General features: G+C 35.8%; 1 protein-coding gene across 7 annotated transcripts in view; it reads left to right on the top strand.

Annotated features, from left to right (window-relative positions):
• NRG4 (neuregulin 4) overlaps positions 1-19,705 on the top strand; it is a 209,158-nt gene that overhangs the window by 84,765 nt on the left and 104,688 nt on the right. For 3 of the 7 annotated variants that reach the window (XM_023255040.2, XM_023255039.2, XM_023255038.2), the window contains exons 4-6: positions 11,643-11,771; positions 12,433-12,498; positions 15,001-15,094. In XM_023255040.2, coding sequence (XP_023110808.2) covers positions 12,489-12,498; positions 15,001-15,094 — 104 coding nt within the window. In that variant the 5' untranslated portion in view covers positions 11,643-11,771; positions 12,433-12,488. Of the gene's footprint in view, positions 1-1,813; positions 2,556-4,545; positions 4,652-10,998; positions 11,533-11,642; positions 11,772-12,432; positions 12,499-15,000; positions 15,095-19,705 lie in introns of those variants that run through there. The other 4 variants (XM_045058990.1, XM_045058991.1, XM_023255042.2 and 1 more) reach the window with 4 other exon arrangements.

Raw genomic sequence — 19,705 nt, 5'->3', positions numbered from 1 at the left:
TTTCCAGATTGCCATAGCAGTCATGAGACCATGAATATAGGCAGCCTACAAAGAGGTTGGCAGAGCACAAAACCAGAAAGATCCTGGGTCTTTGATGACATCACTTTAAATTTTAAATCATTTTGCACTTACAGACAGAGCATCTTAACAGAGAATTTATTGAGATTGTGATATGATATGTAACCAAATCATATGTTTTACAAGTGCTAAGCAAGGTATACTTTTTGATTTTAGAGTTAAAAGCAGAGTTTTATAGTTAGTCATATTCTTGCTTTGATTCTAGACTCTTCTGCTTAATGAGCAAGTTACTTAATTTCTCTAATCCAGGGATTGGCCAGCTTTTCTATAGAGTCCAAAGAATAAATATTTTAGGCTTTATGGGCCGTACAGTTTCTGTTGTACCTACTTAACACTGCTGTTGTGGTGTGAAAGCAGCCATATATAAATGAATGAGTGTGGCTGTATTCCAGTGAAACTATTTATATTTGAATTCCTTATTTTTAATGGGTAGGATATAATTTTCACATATCATAAAATATTCTTTTTTGTTGTTCAACCATTTAAAAATGTAAAAAAAATACATTTTTATCTCAAAGGCCATACAAAATCAGCTGGAGGGCTATAACACTCATATATACACTCTATAACACTCATATAACCTTGGAAAATCTATTGAGGAATAAAAGAGTTCTTACTCATTTGCTACATGACATTTCTTTATGTAGGGAGGAATGGGCTTGATAAACTGGATTTTTGGAGCATACTGCAAAGCCTTGGTAATTTCATTCCAAAAGCTAATTTATGTAAGTGACAATAGGGGGAAAAATGGAAGCATAAATGTTCTGCCTCTTAAATATAGGTCTCTGTCTGGAGACATTAAGTAGAACTTACTACTTACATTATTTATTTTAGAAAATAGAAGCTGTCTTCCTCTCAGTGTCTCAAATGAAAAAAGTTATTCCATATCATAACTGATCTGTTATAGAAGAAGGGGTCCTGCCACTTTGTCCCTTTTGGAAACAGGGCTTATCCAAAGGCACTGACCATGGATGAACCCCCCCTCCCCCACTTTTTTTCCTCCTAATATTTTCCTCCTAATAATGACTGACAGAGAAGAGGCAGTCCCAACTGCTCAGGCATTTGTAAGAAAAAAAACTCACTAGCAGATATCTTAGAAACCAAAGCAATCTGATTATAACATAATATTAACCTGACTAGAAATAAAAGGATCTTGTTGCAAAAAGCTCTTTGACTGATTTCTGTCTCTTAGATTTTGGAATTTTTTACTTTCAACTTTATAAAAAAAAAGAACTAATGAATTAATTAGGGTCTGGCAAAAAGAGGTGAGTTCTCTCTGATCTTTGGCAAGAATTCTTAAAATCACTAAATTAGGATTCATGTAAAAATTAAAGGAGATAAGTGTAAAGCACTTAGCTTTGGGAATTCAAAAGTTAGCTATTGTTTACTTTTTTTATTATCTTCTGCATCCTTGCTTATTTTATGTCTACTGGACCTGTCAAAAATTGAGAAGTGTAGATAAATCTGTACTACTGTAGTATTTCTATCCATTTCTCTTTATATATAACAGTTCAGTTTATGTACTTTAATGTTATTTGGTATACAGTGGTTTACGATGTTGCATTATAAAATATACCTTTTACTAATATAAAGTGAACTTTCATTATTCTATTTGTTTTTACCTCAAATTCCATTTTGTCTGATATTTCTTCAACGTTTATTTATTTTTGGGACAGAGAGAGACAGAGCATGAACGGAGGAGGGGCAGAGAGAGAGGGAGACACAGAATCGGAAACAGGCTCCAGGCTCTGAGCCATCAGCCCAGAGCCCGACGCGGGGCTCGAACTCACGGACCGAGAGATCGTGACCTGGCTGAAGTCGGACGCTTAACCAACTGCGCCACCCAGGCGCCCCCGTCTGATATTTCTATACAACCTAGTTTCTGTTGTATATTCTCATAATTTTAATCTTTGGTTTTGGGTGCTTTTCTCTGAATAACATATAGTTGTCTCTTCATAGTCTTAAGGGTTTTATCTTTTACGGTGGGTGATTTACTAATAATGAATATAAATAAATTAATGATATATTTTTATTTTCCTCCAGTCATCTTATTTTATGTACCATTTTTGTTCTGCCTTGATTCTTTATAACATTTACCATATGATTTATTTCTTTTAATTCCACCAGTATTGTAAAATTAAATATTTGTGTTTAATTCTATTGGTTATTTTTACCAGCAAGCTAGCCAACTTCTCTTTAATCTGTAATTCTTCTCTGTTTGTCAGAATCATGAGTTGAATAGTGAGAACTGTTTTCTGGTTCAAGATTGTGGATTTAGCACATGTGGACTCATGGTCTTGTTTCTTCTTAAATCCCGTTAAAATAGATTAGGTAGATATGAAGAGGTGTCAATTTAAAACAGCAAGGAGAAAAGGAAAGGAAGAGTTAAGGGTTATCAGTAGACATGTGATTTGGCCACTTTTCTGGAAGATGGAAAATGGATGTTGGTGGATTAAAACCATAGCCCAGAGTGTGCTGTAAGTAGACTGCAGTGAACTGGGATTGCTACCACCCTGCTCTCCCCTAAAACCGCAGAGGGACTTTCAGGCATAGTCTTACCAGGCAGGACAGAGAGCAAGAGTAAGAAATAGGATTGACTAAGGTAGGGAGGGGTGGGAAAGACTTAACTGAAGATAAGTATATAAAACACCTGTGATAATACCCTCCCCACTTCCTGCATGCAGAATAGGCTGGAGAGAGTGTCAGGTGTATATACCCCCAAGAAAAAAAGAAGTCTCTTCTAAAGAGATTAAGTGAAATCAGTGGGGAGCTAGGACTTGTAGTGTGGGTTATTGGCTCTGGAATAGGGGTCAGCAGACTTTATGTAAAGTGTCAGATGGTGGATATTTTAAGATTTGCAGGCCACATGAGGTTATGATTTCAGTGGAATATGCCTCTTGTAGTTTTTGTGTTTGTTTTCTATAACACTTTATTTTATTTTATTTTATTTATTTATTTATTTATTTATTTATTTATTTATTTATTTTTATATGAAATTTATTGACAAATTGGTTTCCATACAACACCCAGTGCTCATCCCAAAAGGTGCCCTCCTCAATACCCATCACCCACCCTCTCCTCCCTCCCACCCCCCATCAACCCTCAGTTTGTTCTCAGTTTTTAAGAGTCTCTTATGCTTTGGCTCTCTCCCACTCTAACCTCTTTTTTTTTTTTTCCTTCCCCTCCCCCATGGGTTCCTGTTAAGTTTCTCAGGATCCACATAAGAGTGAAACCATATGGTATCTGTCTTTCTCTGTATGGCTTATTTCACTTAGCATCACACTCTCCAGTTCCATCCACGTTGCTACAAAAGGCCATATTTCATTTTTTCTCATTGCCACGTAATATTCCATTGTGTATATAAACCACAATTTCTTTATCCATTCATCAGTTGATGGACATTTAGGCTCTTTCCATAATTTGGCTATTGTTGAGAGTGCTGCTATGAACATTGGGGTACAAGTGGCCCTATGCATCAGTACTCCTGTATCCCTTGGATAAATTCCTAGCAGTGCTATTGCTGGGTCATAGGGTAGGTCTATTTTTAATTTTCTGAGGAACCTCCACACTGCTTTCCAGAGCGGCTGCACCAATTTGCATTCCCACCAACAGTGCAAGAGGGTTCCCGTTTCTCCACATCCTCGCCAGCATCTATAGTCTCCTGATTTGTTCATTTTGGCCACTCTGACTGGCGTGAGGTGATACCTGAGTGTGGTTTTAATTTGTATTTCCCTGATAAGGAGCGACGCTGAACATCTTTTCGTGTGCCTGTTGGCCATCCGGATGTCTTCTTTAGAGAAGTGTCTATTCATGTTTTCTGCCCATTTCTTCACTGGGTTATTTGTTTTTCGGGTGTGGAGTTTGGTGAGCTCTTTATAGATTTTGGATACTAGCCCTTTGTCCGATATGTCATTTGCGAATATCTTTTCCCATTCCGTTGGTTGCCTTTTAGTTTTGTTGGTTGTTTCCTTTGCTGTGCAGAAGCTTTTTATCTTCATAAGGTCCCAGTAATTCACTTTTGCTTTTAATTCCCTTGCCTTTGGGGATGTGTCGAGTAAGAGATTGCTACGGCTGAGGTCAGAGAGGTCTTTTCCTGCTTTCTCCTCTAAGGTTTTGATGGTTTCCTGTCTCACATTTAGGTCCTTTATCCATTTTGACTTTATTTTTGTGAATGGTGTGAGAAAGTGGTCTAGTTTCAACCTTCGGCATGTTGCTGTCCAGTTCTCCCAGCACCATTTGTTAAAGAGGCTGTCTTTTTTCCATTGGATGTTCTTTCCTGCTTTGTCAAAGATGAGTTGGCCATACGTTTGTGGGTCTAGTTCTGGGGTTTCTATTCTGTTCCATTGGTCTATGTGTCTGTTTTTGTGCCATTCTATAACACTTTAAAAAATAAAAGTCATTCTCAGCTCAAGGGTCATACTGAAACAGTCTGACCTGTGATCTGTAATTCACTTCCACCCTGTTTAGGAAGAAGATCCTCCTCAATCTCTCATCTGATGGCTGTGCAGTTGGAAAGCTAGCTCCTTACCAGCTCTTCCTGAAAATAAACCTGCCTGTCGAGTGTTCTTCCTAGGTATATGGAACACCTAATCCTACTTCTTACTCAAGGTGGGAGGTCTGTTGGGAAACAGATCTACTTACAGAACAGCAGAGGAATCCACAGCTCTTATCTAGAATAATCAATCAAGTACTGCAGTTTTTTTTTTTTCTCACATTTACTTATTTTTGAGAGAGCAAGACAGAGTGTGAATGGGGGAGGGGCAATGAGGGGGGCAGGACACAGAATCTGAAGCAGGTCTCAGGCTCTGAGCTGTCAGCACAGAGCCCAATGCGGGGCTCGTACCCATGGACTGTGAGATCATGACCTCAGCCAAAGTCAGACACTTAACTGACTGAGCTACCCAGGTGCCCCCAAGTACTGCAGTTTTAAATATGAATAGACAACCAAGCTTTACCAGATACTTGAGGAAAAGCAACATAATAGAGAAGACCAAGGTAAACAGAAAAACTGATACTGGAAGGAAGTAATGTAATGCAGGGCACCAAAAAGAACCTAGAGATATTTTTTAACCAGTGTATTATGAGAGATTTGAATTGTTGTTGAATCCCTAAAATGGGAGCAGCTGTGGAAAATTAATAAGAGAATAAATAGCTTTTTAGAGATTAAAAATATCACTGAAGTTTTAAAAAAGTAGTAGGGATGAAAGGTACAGTTGAAAAAAATCTCCCAGAACAATGATGAAAGGAAATATGACAAAATTTAGACCCAAAGGGGACAAATCTAGGGTGTCCAATGTCCAAATTAAAGGAGTTTTATAACAGGGGAAAATTATCAAAATAAACAATAATAACAGATAAATTGCCCAAGGCTTAAGGAATATGGACCTTCCTGTAGAAAGGGACAAAAAACGATTGTCCAGCACTATTTGGGAAATTTTTTTGTGTGAAAATGAGACCAGGTGTCTCAAAAGTTTAAAACACCAAACATAAATTGAAGATTTTAAATACTTCTAGGGGGTGGGGAGAGAACAACCAAACAGGTTACCTTCAAAGTTTTAATGATCAGACTGGAATTGGACTTCTATCTATATCACTGGATACTAGAAGAAAATAAAGCAATATAAAAATTGAAGGGCAGTTGTTATCCATGTAAAGTAATATGACCAGTCAAGATGTCTTAGTTATGCAGGAATTCAAAGTTTCTACCGCATCCTGTTTTCGGAAGTCAGTTGACAAGGTAATGCAGGAAAATAAAGTAAAACCCACAGGAACACATGTGATCTAGGAAGGTGGAATCGGTCCAAAAGATCATTTAAGGGAAATTTTAGAATGCCAGCTGACTTTGGTAGCAGTTCTAGAGAACATTCAGTCCAGATTTGAGCAGGAGGTAGGGGAGAGCTTTGAAAAGAATCTCTCAGAAAAAAAAAGGGGACTACATGCAGTAAATTGTATGATTAAGAGCTAAATATTTGAGATGTTATGATACAGCACATTTGTTTTTCAGTCTCTCCCCAACCACCCCAAACTATGTAAGAATAGTGTGGTACAAATAAGATGCACATTAAAATCATGCTACATGATTTTAACCAATCTACAGCTTAAGAAAAGAGAATCTATTCTGTGTTGCTGCTGGAAATATTATTAGTGGCCCAGGTATGTGACTCTGAAACAAGAAAAGGAAATGTTATTCTTCATACTGCATGAATTTGCTGTGAATACTATTTACATAGTTACATTAATAAAACTTAAGTTTATTGTTTTTCAACTTTTAAAGTAAATTTAGAGACAGAGTTATGAAAGACTTCATTAGGGTTACATACCAGAATGTAAATGTTAAAAACCTTCATGTTGCGGGTGCCATGATGGCTCAGTTGGTTAAGTGTTTGTCTGGCTCTTGATTTTGGCTCAGGTCGTGATCTCACGGTTCTTGAGGTTGAGCCCCACTCCATCTGTGCTGTCAGCACAGAGCCTGCTTGACATTCTTCCTCTCCCTCTCTCAGCCCCACCCCCTGCTCATGCTCTCTCTCTCTCAAGAAATAAATAAATACACTTAAAAAAAAAAAAAGAACCTTCATAATGAAGAGTTAAGATACAGCCATCACAGCAGAATGAGGAAGCAGAGGGAGACAAAAGGTAGAAGCAGAGTTTGCAGTTACTTATTTTACATGATAAGGAGTCAGTCCATAAGTTGACTCAATTCATTGATTAAGACATAGAAGTATGTTATTTAAAATTACACATGTAACCAAGAGAAGAAATAAAGATAATGTAACTTACCAAATATTCAAATTAAAAAGGAAGAGAGTAGTGTAAGGGAACAAAGCCTCATCTTTGCTGGCTGGGATTTTGTTGTCTAGGATACTGATTATTGAAATAAGAATAAGTGTTTTGAATTATGGAAGTAAACACCAGCAAACTGAAAACAGAAACTGTTTAAGAAAATCTTGCCATTGGTCACATTTGTTCTTCTCTTATTTCCTTGGTAATTTCTTAATGGGCTCCTTCTGCAACGATTAAATGTTGATGTTTTCCAGGGATCAATCCATGGTCTCTGTGTCACATGACACATGCACACTCTGAGCTAGTACATTCACATAAATAGCTTCAGTAACCCCTGTGGAATTTGAATCCCAAATTTCTCATGTCAAACCTCATTTTAACCTAAATGCAAGGTCTGCATTTTCAGACATTTCTTTCCATAGGTCCCAGTAGCACTTGAAATTTAATATGACCTAATGGAAATCTTTATTTTACTCATGAAATCTGTTTTTATGTTCCTTTATTTTTTTATTCATTTATTTTTTAATGATTATTTATTTTTGAGAGCAAAAGAGACAGAGCATGAGTGGGGGGAGAGACAGAAAAAGAGGGAGACACAGAATCCCATGCAGGCTCCGAGCTCTGAGCTGTCAGCACAGAACCGGCATGGGACTTGAACCCAAGAACTACGAGATCATTACCTGAGCCGAAGTCAGATGTCTAACCAACTGAGCCACCTAGGCGCCCGATACTCCTTTATTTTTTAAAAAGCTTTGCAGGGGCGCCTGGGTGGCGCAGTCGGTTAAGCGTCCGACTTCAGCCAGGTCACGATCTTGCAGTCCGTGAGTTCGAGCCCCGCGTCAGGCTCTGGGCTGATGGCTCAGAGCCTGGAGCCTGTTTCTGATTCTGTGTCTCCCTCTCTCTCTGCCCCTCCTCCGTTCATGCTCTGTCTCTCTCTGTCCCAAAAAAAATAAATAAACGTTGAAAAAAAATTTTTTAAGTTACTATACTCTTTAAAAAAAATAAAAAAATAAAATAAATAAAAAGCTTTGTTGAGGTATTATTATGGAACCAGGCTGAATCGCTAAAGGAAGAACGAAGCGGTGCTCAGAGATCTTGGAGGATCGGAAGTTTATTTACATTGATGGGCTCAGGGGAGATGGTTTCTCCAAAGATCTGAGCCCAGAGAGCATAAGCATGGGGGACAATTTATAGTCTGCTACTTCCTCATTAGTGGCAATTGGTGTGAGCAGCAAACGGGGCAGGAAGAAGAACCCAGGAGAGTCTTCAGGCGAGGACTGGAATTCCCGATCAGTCCTGTTGGCCATCTTATAACATAATTTTTCCCTATCAAGGTCAGGGTTTATTATTTTCCCCATCAGTATAATCTATATGCCATAAAATTCATCTATTTTAAGTGTATAATTCAATGACATTAAATTTAGAGTTTATGTAACCTTCTCCACAATCCAATTCAGAACATTTCCACCACTCGAAAAAGATTCTTTATGCTCATTTGTAGTCATTTCCTGTGTCTAGCTGTAGTCCCAAGCAATCATTAATCTACTCCTATCTCTATTGATTTGCTTTTTCCAAGGATTTTGTATAAATAGAAACATACAATATGCAGTCTTTCATGACTGGCTTATTTAGCGTGTTTTTGAAATCCACTCATGTTGTAACATGTTCTAATACTTTTTTCATTTTTATTGCTGAATAGCACTTCACTATTTTTTAATCCATATTTTTTATCCATATATTGGATAAATATCCATTTAATCCATAAACATATTTTTTAATCCATTTATCAGTTGATAAACATTTGAGTGGTTTCTAGTTTTAGGTATTATGAATAACGTTCTACATTTTCATATATGTCTTTGTGTGGACGTGTGTTTCCACTTCTCTTGGATACATTCATGGTAAATTTATGTTTAACTTTTTAAGGAACTGTCAAACTATTTCCCAAAGTTGTACCATTTTACAGTCCCACCATCAAAGTATGAGAGATACAGTTTCTCTGTATTCCTGCTAGCACTTATTATTGTGTATCATTTTTATTATAGACATTCTAAAGGTATGATATGATACCTCATTGTGGTTTCAAATACGTGTCCTTCATGGATACTCAAAAGTAAGCCTTCATTTCTTTCTTTCATATACTGCTCACCCATTCTCTGGATGTACCTGTTAAGTGTATCTTTAATTCTCCTTCTCATCTTCATGCCCATTGCTTTACTTCTTCACTTTCTTGATTATTAAAATAGCCTCTAAACTGCTTTGCCTGATATCCATTCCTCTGCAGGTCGCAGTCTATTTTCCACATTGCCATCCAAATGAATTTTCAAGAATGCAGATGTGATCTTCTCTCTCCTTTGCTACAAATCCTTTAAGCCTTTAAGATAATGTCTATCATGTGGACCCTTTTTATTTTACATTATCTGTTCCTGCCACTCTTTCCCCCCACCATCCTGCCTTCCTACAAACCCTTACTCACTCTACACACATATTCTGCACAGATCGTGGCCTGCTATCTACCTGTAATTATTTGAGTACATTAGGAATACATTCTTTCTTCTTTGCCTTTGAACATGCTGTTAATTCTGCCTGGTGGAATGTTCATCTATCTCTGTTTATAAGCTCTTACTCATTCTTCAAGGCTCAGCACAAATAATACCTCCTCTTAGAATCTTTTCCTGTTTCTTGGTAGCAGTTAAGCTTTGTTTTTGTATATGTTAATATAGTGACATACATAGGTGTCTGTGAGAATATATTAGTATGATTTGAATGAAATTGTCATTTTTGTAAGTCCAAATATGATTTAAATGAGTCAGCCTAAAACATTTTTGTAATTACTTATGTACCTGTCATTTGTTAAAAGCAGTAGGCCACTTACTACATTTTTGTTGATAGGTAAATGAACAAGTAAGTTGTTCTTAAAGACCAAGACTTTCATTTCGAGTTAAGTTATCTTGAAAAGTGTTAGATTTTTGGGGGTGCCTGCGTGGCTCAGTTGGTTAAGTGTCCGACTCTTGATTTTGGCTCAGGCATGATCTCGCATTTTGTAAGTTCGAGCACTGGTTCGGGCTCTGTGTTGGTGGTGCAGAGTGCCTGCTCAGGATTTTCTCTCTCCCTCTCTCTCTGCTCCTTCCTTGCTTGCACATGCACTCTCTCTCAGAATGAATAAATAAACTTAAAAATAAAGAAAAATGTTAGATTTTCTACTTTAGAATCACATAGACTCAAAGGTTAGGTTCATTTGCATTGTGCAAAAATAATACCAAACCAATTTCCAAGATATATCTCTGAATAATACATCTTGAATGTCATGGATGAAGTTACAGATTATTATCTTTCACATTAAGATTTAGTAGTCGTTTTCATGTTAGTGTACAGCATCATAGTTCTGTAGTTCAAATAAAATAATAAAGTTTACCGTTTTTCTTAAAAATACCATTTTAAAATGCAAACACTGTAAATAAACTAACATGATTAATATATATTTATATGTGTATGCATATGTATATATAAAGATTGTAGCTGTGTAAAAATTGCCTTTGAATGTGAGAAATAATATGCAATAATGATTTGTTTTCAGAGTATGGGGTTATATGAGTTTATTTTAATACTTTATTAAAATAAAAATTATACTAGTTTCACATCAAGTAGTAATGTCTGAATTGTTATTTTAGAGAAGATAACCATCTAAATGCTTTGCATACTTTAGGTAATTATATGATGAAGAACCCTGTACTTCATTTTAAACAAAATTATAGTTTTAGTCAACATTTTAAAATTATTTGTGATTTTGGGGGCACATCGGTGGCTCAGTTAGTTGAGCGTCTGGCTCTTGGTTTCTGCTTGGGTCATGATCTCACAGTTTGTGGATCTCACAGTTTGTGGAGTGTCTGACTCTGCACTGGCAGCACAGAGCCTGCTTGGGATTCTCTCTCCCTTTCTCTCTGCCCCTTCCCTGCTCACACTCTCTCTCAAAATAAATAAAGAAACATTAGTAAAATAAAATACAGTAAAAAATTTATGATTTTTAAAACTCAGGGTTTGCTTAATGCATATATTATAGCTTTACCATAGTTTGCAGGTAGTTTCATTGCCATTAATATTAGTCATGCTCAGTAATTATATTCATTTCAAATTGAACATGATGTTATCTGTTCTGTTGTAACTATTACCTCTTTTTAGTTTTGTAAGTCCTTCATATCATCATTTATATAAATGTCATGTGCCTCGTAAGGAAATTCGTTTTTAAAAATACCCTGTGGAAACTTTATCCATTAGCTCTCAATTAAAATTCCTTTTCTCCACAAACTTATACAGTGCTCTTGAATTATTCCTACATGAAAAGATAAATAAGGAGTCTAAAGAATGTGGTTTATTTTATAACTTTAAAAATTGGACAGTGATTTGAGAGGGCAGCTTAGTACAAGTCCTTTTATAAATAAAATTCTGCTTCATTTGCAACTCTGAACATGAGAACTGAAAGGGGTGTTTCCCTTGGCTGGTGCCTGACCTCTGTGCACACCTTGGTCTTTGTCTCAACCTTGCCCACAATGCACACTACAGCCATATAAATCAGATTTTCAATTGGTTATAAAATGCAAGGCACAGATGTAGTCCGCAGTATTCAAAAACTTTTGAAACGCTGAATATCCAACAAAATTTGTTGTTTGTATGAATGTAAGTTTTTATTGAGGTAAGTCTGTTTGTTTGAAAGTTAGCTAGTGATTGTTTCAAATTAAGTAGATTTAATTTCTCTCTATGTCTCTTTCTTTGCTTGTTTGTATAAGGCTTTGGGAAGAAACCTTGATATTACACCTGTGTTAATAGGAAGCTGTTGATTGAGATTTCTGTTACAAAGTCTTCCTGTCAGGAGTAAGTCACTTTATAAAACGAAATTGAGAGCTTGTAATCATAGAGTGAGTATCCTTCATCTCTTCATGTGTTTTTTTTAATTCCTTTGTTTCTGTTATAGCAGGTAACTTCACATACGTCTTAATAGCTACTTTGCTGTGCCAGATGCCAGATATTTTTTAAAAGGAAAGTATATGTAAATTGGTAAAATAATGTTCAATCTACAGTAAATTTGTAAAAGTACAGTTCTTTTATAAAAGTTTTAAAGGTTCTATAGAAATGCAAACCTTTAAATGCTATTAAAGATTTTTCCATAGTATATTCTTGGCCATTTTCGATAAACTGAAAATTTGGAAGTTTTTGATTAATTCTGTTTAAAAGTCAGATTAGTAATAGGCTTTATGAAAAAGTAAAAAGTCAATTCAGGTCATTCAGTTTCATTTACTGAGTCATATCTTTTATATTTTGTATATACTGAGTCATATACTTTTATACTTTTTTTATGTACTGTATTTGTACTTTTTAATGTTGATCTTTTAGTTTTTTATGTTCAGATGTTTTTATTGATATGTAGTAAGTATCTAAACAAATAGATAAACTAACTGAAGAATTTTGTCACTAACATATAAATGTCTTCATTTTCATCATTTAAAAATATTTGCTATTAGAATATTTGACTTTTATAATGCCTTCAAAAGATAATTTCTCCTAAATTATTAATTCTAGGTGCTGTTTTTCAATCTTAAACTTTTGACCAAGAATGAAACTATTTAAAAGTTAAGATGCCAACAGGTAACCTCTTGTAAATTTATATGTCAGTGTATGTCACATAGCAATTGAACACTCCCGCAAAAAAAAGTGTGCTAATACAAAGCTATATTTTTCCCCATCTAAAATTGTTCCAGAAATCTGAAATGTTTTGGTTTTGAAAGATCACTTTTTTTAGCATGAAAATATTTTATTTTAGACATATTTTGTTGCTTTTTACAAATTGACAAATTCTAGCTTACCCTATATCTGATACCAACTTTACAAAACAGTAAGTGATATCATCATATGTGGAATTTAAGAAGCCAACAGATGAACATAGGGGAAGAAAAGGAAAAATTAGATAAAAACAAAGAGGGAGGCAAACCATAAGAGACTCTTAAATACAGAGAACAAACTGAGAGTTGCTGGAGGGATGGTGGTTGGGGGGATGGGCTAAATGGGTGATGGGCATTAAGGAGGGCACTTGTTAGGATAAACACTGGGTGTCATATGTAAGTGATGAATCACCAAATTCTACTGCTGAAACCAATACTACACTGTTAACTAACTTGAATTTAAATAAATAATTTTTTATATTAAAAAAAATTGTTTTTAATGTTTATTCATTTTTGACAGAGAGACAGAGAGACAGAGAGTGAGTGGGGGAGGAGCAGAGAGATAAGAGACACAGAGTCCAAGGCAGGCTCCAGGCTCTGAGCTGTTAGCACAGAGCCAGATGCAGGGCTCAAACTCAAACTGTGAGATCATGACCTGAGCTGAAGTCAGTTGCTTAACTAAGTCACCCAGACGCCCCTTAAATAAATAAATTTTTAAAAAAGGAGTAAATGAAATCAAAGTAACAAAATAGATTGAGAGATAATGCTTCAAGTTAGATGAGCATTCTTTATAGGTAAAATACCAGTAGAAAACCCTATGTGATGATTCCTGTGATTCTGATGTAATGTTAATTGGGATTTTATTTGTTAGCCAAATTATTCCTGAAAAATGGTAAGCATTATCTTATTAAAAGTTGTTTCATTGTAAAGAAGCACACCATTGTGTAAAAAAGAAAAAATCCAGAAGGATTAGTTCTGATTGGTTTACTTTCTTTTTTCCCACCTAAATTTTTTTGTAATTCTGTTTTCTTCTTTGTATTTTTATACTTTTATAGTTATAATGTCATGGTGAAACCAATTCTTCTTAAATCTGAAGTAAAAGAAATATTTAAAAATTTTAAATTCTGGTGGCGGAGACATCTGGCTCAGTAGCAATTATATCTTAACAACTGTTGATATTCAGTGGCAAGTAAATGCTAGCTGATTTTTTTAATGCCAAATCTGAGTAATGCCATTTTCTTCACATAAGATGATTCTAGGTCATTTTCTAGACAGTTAGGAAGCAGTAATGTGCAGTTTTATCCCTCTTAAATTAAGGCTGAAAGATAAAGTGTTCAGCAATTTGTTCTTCTAATTATAAATAGTGATATAATGACTCAGCGAATTCTAGAGATATTTCTAAATTTTTCTATATAATGGTTTTGGAATAAAAGAAAAAAGTTAAAAAAAAATAGGTGTGGGGAAGGAGGTGCAGGATGGAAGGAAGGAAAGGGACCATGGGAGACCAGGAAGGCAAAGAGATAAAGTAGGATAAAGGAAGGGTCAAAGATAAAGAAGGACGTAAGGATGGAGAAAGAAGGGGGGAGGGAAAGCATGCAAGAAATGGGAGTTTATTTTTTCAATATTCTAAAAGTTTTGGCTGTATACCAAGCAATGACTTAGGTTTTTAATTTTACTTTAGAACTTTAGATGTCTTTTCAGTTATCAGCTATTACCTAAAATCCTCTTGCAAATCAAAACCTTGTAAGATTACTTTTTGGGTTTGTTGTTGTTGTTGTTGTTGTTATTTTAAAGATTTTATTGTTAAGTAATCTGTATACCCAATGTGGAGCTTGAACCCACAACCCCAAAATCAAGAATCTCGTGCTCTACTGACTGAACCAGCCAGGCATCCCTGGGTTTTGTTTTGTTTTGTTTAATTGTCATACATGAAATATTTAAAGATAATTTTGGAAATCAGAATTTATTTCAATTACATAAATCATTTTCCAATAGCAGTTTTCATAGTTTAATGAATTTGAGACCAAAGGGAAAGATAAGAATTTAAATATACCTTTGGAACAGAGAAACTCTAAACAAAAGCTGTTGCAGAGTCTTAGTATTAAATGAGAAAGGCCACCATTTATTTTAAGATCCTAATCCCCTTTTAAAAATCTAATGAATATAGAGATTCCTTATGTCTGTAATATAACCTATAAATCTGTTATAATTAATGGTCATATCCTTAGGACATATTATTTTTTTCCCTCAAAGGGACAGAAGTCCCTGCTTATCAAATAAGGAATAAGATTAAGTTCTTCATTTTGAGAAGCAATTCTTCATTTAATTTTTAGAATCGCCACTTCAGTCTAAGATACTTAGTCCTTTTCTTGTTTTATTAGAAAAACTTAATTTGCCTTTCTCTAGTTTCATTTATGTATATGTTTAGATCACGAAGAGGCCTGTGGTCCCAGTCACAGGTCATTTTGCCTGAATGGAGGGATGTGTTATGTGATACCCACTATTCCCAGCCCATTTTGTAGGTAAGTAAAATGTGCTGGGGTGGGGGAAGGCAATTTTATTTTTTATCAGCTACTAACTTCTTTAGAGGTGATAAATATTGATCAAAAAGTGTAAGATGAAAAAGTGTGAGGAATGCTCTATATAAAACAAAATTATACTTTAAAAACAAACAATGTGGCAAATCACAATCTTGCTCAAAGTGTTTACTTTGGAAGTTGTAGTGATTTCAAGATTAGTCTGATTTTTTTTTAATAATCCATTTTGGTGAACTCTATGATTTTAGCAATTTAGGGAAGACAGTCTATGTTTAATATTACTGATAAAACAGGTAGAGAATTCATTAATATAAGAAAGCCCAACATGAGGTGTTTGAGTTCAGAATACATAAATACATAACTGTGTTGGTACCAAAACTTACATTTGATATGTTAAAAAGAAAATGAAACATTAAGTTTCTCTAACGGTGTTAAAAAAAAAAAGTCTAAGCCACTATTGTTTTAAATAATATGATTCACTTTGGGAGTATATAGCCAGGTCAGTAAAGGACTTGAAAATAGTACTTGTTTAGCTGGCTTCCTTTGAATTTGGTTGAATGGGATTTAAGGGGGGCATAGTAAACCTCTTTTAATACATGAATTAACAACATAATACTACCAATGATGTCCATAGACTTTAGTGGAGCTGACACTTAAGGACTTCAAGATATTTTGTGGCATGTGCATGAATTACTCTGTTTTTGTTCATTAACTGAGATGAGAGGTATAGAATCTAGATTTAAGATCTTATTGAAGTAAAATTCATATGAAAAATGAAAAATATTGGGATTTGGTGTGGAGGAGAGGAGGCAGAGAAATAATCTCATAATTATCTCAATCCGTTTTTAGAGGTTTTCATATGGGAAATAGTGAGTAGGTATTTTTCCTCTCAAGTTAATAAAATGAAAAAGGAAGAGGATAGAGGAACAAATCAACAATTGCTTTGTACCCCCTAGGTGCCGGTATGTTTTTCTTTTTAAAGTTTATTTACCAAAATGTAATTTATGAATGATAAACTACATTCTTTTTTATTTATTTTAAAAAAAAAATTTTTTTTTCAACGTTTATTTATTTTTGGGACAGAGAGAGACAGAGCATGAACGGGGGAGGGGCAGAGAGAGAGGGAGACACAGAATCGGAAACAGGCTCCAGGCTCCGAGCCATCAGCCCAGAGCCCGACGCGGGGCTCGAACTCCCGGACCGCGAGATCGTGACCTGGCTGAAGTCGGACGCTTAACCGACTGCGCCACCCAGGCGCCCCAACTACATTCTTTTTTAAAAATATTTTTTAATGTTTATTAATTTTTTAGAAAAAGAGACAGAGTGCAAATGAGAGAGGGGCAGAGAGAGAGACACACACACACAGAATCTGAATCAGGCTCTGGGCTCTGAGCTGTCAGCACAGAGCCTGATGCAGGGCTTGAACTCACAAACCCTGAGATCATGACCTGAGCTGAAGATGGATGCTCAACTGACTAAGCCACCAAGGTGCCCCTAAACTACATTCTTAAAAGTACACAACTGATGAATTTTGACAAATATTTATACCCATGAAACTGTCACCACCATAACAAGATCCAGAGCATTTCTGTTATCCCACATTTGCTGACCATATTTTTCATATTTTCATTTCACAAAAACATTAGAGGAAAGGGGGAGAAATGATGTAAGGAAATAGAAAAATAAAGGGAAAATGAGAAATTAAGCGACTTGCTAAAGGTCATACAACTAGTATTAAATTAAGGAAATGGCCTTTGAAAAGTACAACTCCCAAGTTTCACCTAATCTTATGGTGTATTCATTCTGAATTCTTTCTAATGGGATAGGACATGTAGCATTCATTAAATGAAACTAAAATACTCATCAAAACAAATACATTTAATAATTAAAAGATACTAACTTTTTTTTCTTTAATTTACATCCAAGTTAGTTACCATATAGTGCAACAATGATTTCGGGCGTAGATTCCTTAATGCCCCTTACCCATTTAGCCCATCCCCCCTCCCACAAGCCCTCCAGTAACCCTCTGTTTGTTCTCCATATTTAAGAATCTCTTATGTTTTGTCCCCCTCCCTGTTTTTATATTATTTTTGCTTCCCTTCCCCTTTCCCTTATGTTCATCTTTTTTGTATCTTAAAGTCCTCATATGAGTGAAGTCATATGATATTTGTCTTTCTCTGACATAATACCCTCTAGTTCCATCCATGTAGTTGCAAATGGCAAGATTTCATTCTTTTTGATTGCTAAGTAATACTCCATTGAAGATACTAACATTTTGTATCTTGATTGTAGTGATGACTTCTTGGGTAAAAAGGCTGTCCTTTCTCCATTGAATTACCTTTACATTTTTGTCAAAAATCAATTGATCATATATGGTGGGACTATTATACTCCATTGATCTATGTTTCTATCTTTCATGATTACCAAACCATCTTGATAACTGAAACTTTATGATAAGTGAAATCAGGTCATGTGAGTCCTTAACTGTTCTTCAGCTCATTGATCTTTAGTCTTCTTTTCTAAAAGACTGTATTTAATGTTAAAAATTTCCAACTACATTTTACCTGCATCTTACAAATTTTATAATTTGTTCATTTCTAAGTTAAATATTTTTTCCGTTATGATTTCTTCTTTAACCTAGGTGGGTTTTTTTTGTTATCCTTTAATATTTATATCTAATTTAATTGCATTGTGGTCAGAGTACTTGGTCTATCAAGCTGTCTCTGTACTAAAGCCGTGTTTATACTGCACTGAATAAGTTGAGAGAAAGAATTAAGAGTACTGAAATTTGGAGACTCACTGGGATGGGAAGAAACATAGTCTTAACTAAGGCTGCTATAGCAAAAAAACATAGGCTGGGTGGCTTATGAACAATAGGAATTTCTCACAATTCTGGAGGCCAGAAATCTGAGATCAGGGTGTCAGCATGATTGGGTTTTGGTGAGTGCCTGCTTCCTGGCTTGCAGATGTATCTGGGTAGATCTCTTGACCAGCAGGTTTATTTTCAGGAAGACCTGGCAAGGGATCAGCTTTGTAGACCACACAGCCATCAATGACAGAAAGAAGAGCATCTTCTAGAGTAGGATGCCAGCAAATTACAGACTATAGGCCAGATATTTGGGGGGCAGGGAGCAGATTACTTTTGTATGGACTTTTTACTAAGAATATTTTTTGGTTTTTAAAGAGTTGTAATAAACAAGCACACCAAAAAATACAGAAGATTAGGGGCACCTGGGTAGCTCAGTTGGTTAACTTGATTTCAGCCCAGGCCATGATCTCATGGTTCGTGAGTTTGAGCCCCATGTCAGGCTGTGCTGACAGTGCAGAGCCTGCTTGGGATGCTCTCTCTCTCCCTCTCTCTCTGCCCCTCCTCCACTCACTCTCTCTCTCTCAAAATAAATAAACTTAAAAAAAATAAAGAAGATTATGCCACACATGGCAGGAAGAGAGAGCTCTCTGGAATCTCTTTTATAAGGGCATTAATCCCCTTTATGACAGCTCTATCCTCATGTTCTAATTACTTCCCAAAGTCCCCACTTAATACCATCACATCGAGGTTAGGATGTCAACATATGAATTTTGGGGGTACACAAACATTCAGTCTATAACACTTAGGTTGTCACTCTGCTTTTGTATTTTGGGCAAGTGTATTTTAAGTTTATTTTCAAAAAGTTACCAATGGAAGTGAATGGACCACTTTGCTCACACTGGGTTGAGGAATACATCTAATTTCTTCCTAATCTGAACTTTAATAGTAGTAATTAAAGAATAGTTGAAACTGTGTCCCTGGTTTTATGGTGGATAGGGAAGGAAGCAAAGTTATCATGTTGCACAACAGCAGAAGATTTCTGTGGGATTAGCACCCCCTGTGCAGTATGGATGGTGTACCCTGGAGTTGTTCAACACCCTGGAAGGAAGTGAAGTCAGGGAGACAGAGAGAAGGAAGGAATATAATGGCTAAGGTTTAAATAAAGTTGGATGGCAGAGACATTTTATATCATATGTTAGTTTTAAAAGTAACTGCTTTCCAATAATTTTAGGGCCATCCTTTCTTATATAGCACTATAGGTAAAATAGGTCTGAGGATGATAAACTCATTTCCATCTCAACTCCTACTACTTCCTGTGTTCCCTATTTCTGTTAATGACATCCCAACTGTTTTATCACTGAGAATCTTTGACTCTATCATTGACCCTTGTCAAGTTGTCAAACCGTAATTCTGCCTTTGTTGTATGTCTCTTATCTGTCTAATCCTCTTTGTTCTTACTATCACTATACTAGTTCAGACCTTTTTAACCCCTCATTGTCTATAGAAATAATTTTCTAACCAATTTTCCTCTTTTTTTAAGTTTATTTATTTATTTTGAAGAGAGAGGGAGCAGGGGAGAGGGAGAGAGAGAATCCCAAGTAGGCTCTATATTGCCAGCACAAAGCCTGATGTGGGGCTGGTCCCATGAACCACAAGATCATGACCTGAGTGGAAACCAAGAGTTGGATGCTCACCACCACTGAGCCACCCAGGTGCCCCACTAACCAATTTCCTTGCGGCCTAATTCTAATTACTACTTCTGCAGTTTGCCACCCAAACACTTCTAC

This window comes from Felis catus, chromosome B3 (genome assembly GCF_018350175.1).
Source record: "Felis catus isolate Fca126 chromosome B3, F.catus_Fca126_mat1.0, whole genome shotgun sequence".
Taxonomy (NCBI): Eukaryota; Metazoa; Chordata; class Mammalia; order Carnivora; family Felidae; genus Felis; species Felis catus.
Note: the sequence above shows the minus strand (reverse complement) of the source record. Positions and strands in the feature narration are given on the sequence as shown.